This window comes from Sceloporus undulatus, chromosome 7 (assembly GCF_019175285.1).
Source record: "Sceloporus undulatus isolate JIND9_A2432 ecotype Alabama chromosome 7, SceUnd_v1.1, whole genome shotgun sequence".
Taxonomy (NCBI): domain Eukaryota; kingdom Metazoa; phylum Chordata; class Lepidosauria; order Squamata; family Phrynosomatidae; genus Sceloporus; species Sceloporus undulatus.
Window position 1 is genome coordinate 18,362,329 of NC_056528.1, and position 8,253 is coordinate 18,370,581.

At 44.0% G+C, this 8,253-nt stretch overlaps 1 protein-coding gene across 1 annotated transcript in view; it reads left to right on the forward strand.

Annotated features, from left to right (window-relative positions):
- The first annotated feature begins 1,266 nt into the window (after positions 1-1,266).
- The window catches only part of DBH (dopamine beta-hydroxylase), a 15,283-nt gene continuing 8,296 nt past the window's right edge, over positions 1,267-8,253 (forward strand). The window contains exons 1-4 of the mRNA XM_042478721.1: positions 1,267-1,613; positions 2,901-3,047; positions 4,432-4,692; positions 7,434-7,610. Of these exons, the coding sequence (XP_042334655.1) occupies positions 1,275-1,613; positions 2,901-3,047; positions 4,432-4,692; positions 7,434-7,610 (924 nt within the window). The 5' untranslated portion in view covers positions 1,267-1,274. The remainder of the gene's footprint in view (positions 1,614-2,900; positions 3,048-4,431; positions 4,693-7,433; positions 7,611-8,253) is intronic.

An 8,253-nucleotide genomic window follows, 5' to 3' on the forward strand; every position in this document is an offset into this window, starting at 1 on the left:
CCTAAGGCTGGCATAAAGGAAAGAACTTTACCAGTGCAGGGCTCTTCTCTTTGGCCTTCCTTTGGTGCCCAAGGTATGGCAAAAATGTGGAGAACTGTGGTGATGGACTGATGTAGGTGGTATACATGCTCATCCTTACCTGGATGACAGTGATGTCTTCTTCATTGAAGAACACCACATGGGATTCACAATAGATATGAGGGCCAACTCCTTTTGTCCTTTCTGTGGTCATTGTTAAAAGGCTATGTCACATGTGGTGGGCAAAGGATGGCAGCATGAAAAAGGGCTTCCTTGTGCCTTTCATTAGTTGTAGGGAAGAGGGAACTTCAGCAGGTATTTCTGAAGACACAGCATCCCTGGCCTCATTTTTGGGTGGCCACCCCATTAGGCAACTTGGGAGAAACCTGAGATGGACCAGAAAAGGGAGCCATCTTTTCCATTCCTTCAAATACTTCTATGTGATCATAGAATCATAGAACTGGAAGAGACACAAGGTCCATCCAGTCCAAACATGCCATGCAGTAATACACAGTCCAAGCACTCCCAGAATCCCACCACACTGAGCCATGGCAGTTGAAGCGGCATCAAACTGCATTGATTCTGCAGTGTACATGCAGCCTGACTCCACTGTTGAACCATTGTTGACACATCGGTACATCCAATTGAGCCAACGGACTGCTTTGGATGGGAGAAACAATAGGATTTAAGACAAGGTGTGTTTGGGTTGCTGATCTCAATATGGATCTCAGTGTGGATAAGCATGTGTATATCAGGTTATGGATGGATGTGGGTTGGAAGATGAAGAGGAAGGCGAGGTATCTTTGCTACTGGGAAGTATGATAGCATTGCATTCCAGCCTATTTCATCTGCAGAAAATGTTTCACTTAGGACAAAGCCATGCTTCTTAGATAGAGAGGAAGCAACACAGAGAGATGGAACTGAATGCACACACAGTTTGCAGGTGGACGCATGGCCTTGCTGTTGTTTCTTCCTTGGAAACATGGGGGCGGGGGAAGAGGAGAAGACATCCATCCAGTCTTGTTCGATTCCCACTGATAATGTCCATGAACAATTAGAGCCAATTACGGACAAGCAGCGAGAACAGCAAAGGTTTGGACCTGGAGGACGGTGGGTCAATGCCACAATTCAATTTCCCATCCACGAAATGTAATTAGGAGGCATTATTTACCCAGTTTGCCTCAAAGGGCTATCCTATAAATGGGAGGGGAAGCCAAGCTCTCGTCTGACTCCTTTTCAGTTCTAGGATGCAAACCATGGGGAGGCGGCAGGTGAGACCTTCCTGCCCAGCTTTCCGACTCCGAGAAGTGGCTTCCATGTATTTCACTATGCTTGCTGTCTTCCTGGTCATCTTGGTGGTCGCCCTGCAAGGTACTGATCCGAGAGAGAACTATTTCCCGTACAAAGTCCCTCTGGATCCTCAAGGGGTCTTGGAGCTCTCCTGGAACGTCAGCTACCACCAGGAAGAGGTGCATTTCCAGATTTTGGTCAAGAAACTGAAATATGGGCTGCTCTTTGGGATGTCAGATCGAGGAGACTTTGAGAATGCAGATCTGGCCGTCCTCTGGAGTGATGGAGCCCAGTCTTATTTTGCGGTAAGTCACTCTCAGCAAAGGCCTAAATACCCTTCTTGATACCAGATCTTGACTGATCCTAGAACTAAGCAGGGTCAGCTCTGGTTAGTACTTGGATGGGAGACCAGCAATTAATACCAGGTGCTATAGGCAATATTTCAGAGGAAGGAACTATCAGTACCACCTCTGAGTATCCCTTGCCTAAGAAAACTCTAGAGAAAATTCATGGGGGTTGGTGTAGTGGTTTGAGTATTGGAGTATGACTTGGAGACTAGGGTTTGCTTCCTCACTTGGCCATGAAACCCACTGGGTGACTTTGGGCAAGTCACACGCTCTCAGCCTCAGGGAAAGGCAATGGCAAACCTCCTCTGAACAAATCATGCCAAGAAAACACTGTGATAGATTTGCCTTAGGGTTGCCATAAGTCAGAAACGACTTGAAGGCACACAACAACAACAAACACTGTAAGTCGGCAGATGATTTGAAGGCACAAAAGCATACACACACACACAAACCTCTCAGCCATGGCCATTGTCTTTTGGATCTCTGAGCCAGGAAACCTTCCTTGGTTTAATTTTACCCTGATTTGAACTCAGTCCTGAGTATCTATGTTGTTGTTTTTCAGTTATAACTGAGCTCCCAAGAAATGTGGAAACCCATCCCTGGATAAATTTTAGAAGACGCTTTCAAGTTGTCTCTAGAAAATTCAGAACGTTTCTGTTTAATAAGGCTAGGCTTACCTGATGTGGTGGTCTCATTTCATTTGTGGATATTGTTAGGTTTGAATGAAAAGTATACCGAAACAGTTTAGCCACTCTTCTTTTTTTGTGGCGCAGCAACATATCTCTGTCTTTTCCATGTGATTTCTGCCTCTGGTCCAAAAGAGATAATGTCCAGGGACACATACATAGAGTTTGTTAAGTGAAGTATACCTGCATTTATTAAATCGTTGCTGGCATGAGATGATTCCAGCTTGTCTGCAGACTCTGCTTTAGGGAAATGCTCATGCATTCATACTTTTCAAGTCCCTTTTGCTCCAGAAGAAAACAATGGTGCATGTATTTCTAGGACAGCTAGAGTGATGTAGTGGGAAAAGTGCATGTCTGGGACTTGGGAGATCCTAGTTCATGTTCCCATTAAACCTCAAGACCTACTCAGTGACTTTGCGCAAGATACATACTTTCTCTCAGCCTCACCTAACCTTACAGGGTTGTGGTGGTGAGGTTGATCCAGGTAAGGAGATAGCCTTGTATGCTGGATTCTGTTTCTTTATGGTTATGACTTGTTGTCGGTGTTCCTTACCCACAGGATGCTTGGAGCGATCGCTATGGACAACTGCACATGGACACCCAGCAAAGCTACAAGCTCCTTCAAGCACAGAAGAGCACAGAGGGACTCTACCTGCTCTTTAAAAGGCCCTTTGACACCTGTGACCCAAAGGACTACCTAATAGAGGTATAATTCTTTGGAGACTTTATTGAGCACCATACAAATTCTGCAGGTGCCCTTTGCATATGCTGCAACATGCAATGATCTGTAGTTTTTCCAGTGTCATAGTACCAGAATGGATGGAGGGTGACTTCAGCCCACATTAGACTAGGTTGGGGAAGTTGAGCCCCTTTCCATGATCTGGAAAAATTGAACCATTTAAGCTATTGCCACAGTGTAGAGTTGATGCAGTTTGACACTGCTTTAACTGTCATGGCTTCATCCTATGGGATTCTGGGGTTTATAGTTTGTTGTGGCACCAGTGCTCTCTGATAGATGCCAGATCCCAGACAGACAGATCTCAGACAGATCCCAAAATTCCATAGCATTGAACCATAACAGTTAAAGCAGCATCCAACTGCACTAGTTCTACAGTGTAGATGCAGCCCAAGACTCCCATGTAGTTGAATCTCCTACGTCTATCAGAAGTGCACTAACTGCAAGAAATACAAAGAGAATGGGTGTTACTGAGCTATTCCAGGATTAATAAAGGCTCCTTGCGGTCTATTTCTTACATGCTTATTTGGGAATAAGCTACCCTAAACATAGCCTGGGCACTCCTAAGTACAAATTGTGCTTGTGAGAGATTTCACATTTAAGGATGGTTCCATGTTAAAGGATGGGGAAAGTAATATGTCATTGCCCTGCAAGTATATACCTGACGTTGACCCTTCTACCTTAAAATACTGCCAAGGTCCCTAATCGTTCTCCTGCTCAAGTCAGAAATCTCACATCTGAATTTTGAACATGAATGTTAAACTGCCATTTTTCAATCATTCTGAAGACTTCCCATTTCTGAATCCCTCTTCAATTTCCCACATCAGATTTAGCACCTTGTGGACCGCTAGATACTGACCAATATTAAGTATTATGTTGCCATGGGAGACCCTACATATTTATGCATCCCATCTATCAAATGCTGTCAGGCGTTGAAATTAGTGGCTGCAATCTGGTTTACAGTGAAACTGAAAAGAAATTTAGAGCCATCTCCTGCCTATTATTACTTGATTTATTTAGGGCCTGAAAGAGTTTAAATTAGGTAGTGGGAGGTTATGGTCCAAAATAGCCCTAGTTAGAATCAATCATGGTGGCTATTAAACATTCAAAGAACATCCGATTGATATTAACTATCGAAAGACCAAATCTAAGTTTAGCCCAAACTAGAAGAATCTCATTAAAACAGTTTCAAACTGTTTCTGTCCAGGTTTGGACATAAAACATTGCAAGTCCTAATCCATAGATCAGATACATCAGATACCCTGATGCCCCAGGGTATCTGGTACATATTCTTCTTGAAATGGTATTCACTGATCTGGTTGACTAACAGACCTGCTTTCTTCTTTCCTTCCAGGATGGTACTGTGCATCTTATCTATGGGATTCTGGAGAAGCCAGTCCCTTCCCTCCAAGCGATCAATGTTTCCGCTCTCCGTCAGAAAGGAGTGCAAAGGGTACAGCTGCTGAAACCAGACGTCGGCATTCCCTCCCTACCTGGCGACCTGAAGACCATGGTGATAAGAGCTCCTAATGTGAGCATACCCAGCCAGGAGACAACATACTGGTGCTACATGACAGAGCTTCCAGATGGCTTTGGAAAGCATCACATTGTCATGGTAAGTGTGGCACACTTCACCAAAACTGTCCTCTGCACTGAGATTTCTGATGATCTCTCTCTCTCTCTCTCTCTCTCTCTCTCTCTCTCCCTTATTTGAACCCATTCCCATGTCTCCAGTTAATGTTGCCTTAGGCATCTTTGCAACAGTAATGATAATGGCATACTTTCTTCCACGCTGGGGCTTGTTCAGGCTGCGCAAACTGTTATAGGATGAGCATGAAACCTGAGAACGGCGCTAATGATGGGGAAAGTCAACCAGCCAGGAGGGCAATTCTAGCAAAAGTCCTGATTCATCAGCTGTGGAGAACATTAGTCAGGCCCTGTCTCCTGGCTTGCAATGGAGGAAGGGGTGATGGTGGTTAAAGTTATGTGATTCAGCAGATCTCAAAGTCATAGTTGGATGCCCATGGAACAACTCCTCCCAAGGAGGTTAAAAGACACACACAAACACACCACCATCAAGGTGTGAATGAACAAGGAAGGGCCAGACGCCAGAGAAGGAAGAAGCTTTGGAACTTGTGCGATCCCTAGTGGACAGAGAAAGTTCATTGCATGGGAGGTAACCAAGGCATATAGCCCCTTTGATCTGGGGGTCCTTGATATCCATGGCTAATTACTTCTCTGGACCAACAGCAGTCTGTCTCAGGGAGTTACTAGACTCCAGTCTAGCCTTCTACATGTCAGATGCACAGGTCAGTCTGTTACCTAGTTGTACTCGTCCATTAGTAGCGAGGAAGCCCTTGTAAAGATCAAAATGAATTGTTGCCTGTCTGTCCGTCTGCCTGCCTGCCTGCCTGTCTGTCTGTCTGTTGATTTGTCTATCTACCTACCTACTCATTCATCATCTATTTCAGCTATCTATTATCCATCCATCCATCCATCCATCCATCCATCCATCCATCCATCCAATCATCTTCTATTCTATTCTGTTCTGTTCTGTTCTATCTTATCCTCTATAATTTATTTTATCTGCCTGTCTGTCCTTCCATCATCTATTCTGTACATCCATCCATCTATATCGTCTGTCTGTGTCCTTCCACCATCTAGCCTGTCTATCTATGCGATAGACTATCGACTTCTATCTATCTATCTATCTATCTATCTATCTATCTATATCTATCATCTATCTATCCATCCATCTATTCCCTACCTATCTATCCCATCACTTTTCTGCTTACAGTGGTTTCCAGAGCATTGTACAATAAAACTGAATGAAATATTCTTCAGAAAAAAAACTAAGAACAGTTTTAAGCACCATTTAAAAAAAAAGAAGACCCAGGAAGACCCTTTGGGATAATATTATTTTAACCGGCTGTTCAAGAGAGAGGATGCTGCCTGCCATCCCTGACTCCTACTGGAAGGAAGGTCCACAACTGATGGTCTGCTCAAGAGGAAGCCCATCATGAGGCCCACCTTGTCTGGCTTCTAGTGGCCATGTGTCTTCCTTGTTTGGTGGGGAGGGTTTTCATCCTTATCTAGCTCCTCTGCATATCTAATGAAGCAATTGAACATTTTGAATGGCAAGCTTTCACCAGGCATTGTAATTAAACATGTTCACCTTAAAAGCTGCATTGTTGTTGTTGTTGTTGTTGTTGTTGTGTGCCTTCAAGTCATTTCTGACTTCCGTCGACCCTAAGGCAAACTTATCATGGGCTTTTCTTGACAAGATTTATTCAGAGGGGCCTTGCCATTGCCTTGACTGAGGTTAAAAGCATATGACGTGCCCACCTCACCCAGTGTATTTCTTGGCCAAGCAAGAAATTGAACCCTGGTCTCCAGAATCTTGGTCAAGCCACTATGCCATACTGGCTCTCTTGCTGTATTATGGCAATGACCAAAGGCAGCCCTTCAAACCCGCCTTTTTAGCAGTTCATCCCCCTAAAAAGAGGAGTTTCAAGGTACTGGAGAGTGAGGTGATGTGTGATGATGCATCTAGAGCCCTCCTGGTAGTGGGGCGCTTTACAACAGCCTGTCTTCATGCACTGCCCCACTTTCTAGAACCTTGGAAATTCCTCTTTTGGATAGGGCTGTTGAAAAGGTAGGTTCTCGGGGGTCACATCGGGAGATGTAGCTATGGAGACATAGCTACGTCACTGTAGCTATGCCTTCCAATGCAAGATCTCAGCCAGATTTTAAACAAACAACAAGTAAATGGGAGATGGAGAGAAGCAAGACTAAGGTCTGAAACAGAAATAGCAAAGAGAGGCCTGCACTGCAAGAGAGGGACCTGCTGTTTCGGAAAACTTATTCCTTCTGCTATCACTTAAAGCACATTCTTAGATGCTTTTGCTTTTGGGGCAGGTTTGATAACCACTGAATCTCACAGCCTCAATGGATGAGGAGTTGGAGACCAGAGATAATGGCTGAGATCTTCTATTGGGGGCTGTGATGCACACCTTTATGGTAACAGAGTGTCCGAAATTACATATGTACCTTGCTGGGAAATTGGTGTGATATACAGTAGTCATAGCTATTATTGAGACATGGTGATCTTAGATGTGGGGAAATCACATGCTCTCAACCTCAGGGGAAGGCAATGGCAAACCTCCTCTGAACAAATCTTGCCAAGAAAACCCCATGATAGGGTTGCCTTAAGGTTGCCATTACTCAGAAATGACTTGAAGGCACACAACAACAGCAACGTAAGAGGAGGCCAGCCATTAACCATGAACATCAGTGACAAAAGGAATGTGGTCCTTCTGAATCACTGTCACTCAATATTCTTTGGCATCTTTACAGTATGAGCCGGTTATCACAAAAGGGAACGAAGCCATAGTCCACCACATGGAGGTCTTCCAGTGTGCCCCACAGTTTGAGACCTTCCCCAATTACAGTGGACCATGCGATTCTAAGATGAAGCCAGAACGGTTGAACTACTGCAGGCATGTGCTGGCTGCCTGGGCAATGGGCGCACAGGTATGTCTTACAAAATGGCAGCCATTGTGTTAAATAGGGAGCATCCCATTCTATCATTCCCTTTCCACATCGTCCCATTCCCTCCTTCTTGATCTTTCCATGGAGAAGTAAAACAGGCAAACAATCAGGGCCAGGACAAACTCTTTGGCTTGAATCCTATTGGTTAGCCCCAACTAGAGTTAGACTTATTGAGTTCATGTGATTTACTTGCTATTCAACAACTGATTCAATGGATCTACTTTTGTTGGGGCAGATTCAATAAATGGTTGAATGGGGACTTAAGACATAGATCAATCCCATTGATTCAATGGATCTTGCTTAACTGTGACCAAGTAGTAGGAATCAGGAGGTTTTTTTAAAACCTATTTTTACTGGTATGTTTTAACTTGTTTTTAGTGTTGCTAATAATTTAATTCAACTTCATTACTAACGTTTTGGTATTTTCCAACTATGTTTATGTGTAAGCCTTTAGTTCTCTTTCTGGGGGAAATGAAGGGTATAAAGGGTTACAAATGGAGGGATGATGAGGATGGGAATGATGTGAATATAATAAATTCTCACCAGTTCTTTCTCCAAACCTACCACCCATATTCCTTCCTTCCTTCCTTCCTTCCTTCCTTCCTTCCTTCCTTCCTTCCTTCCT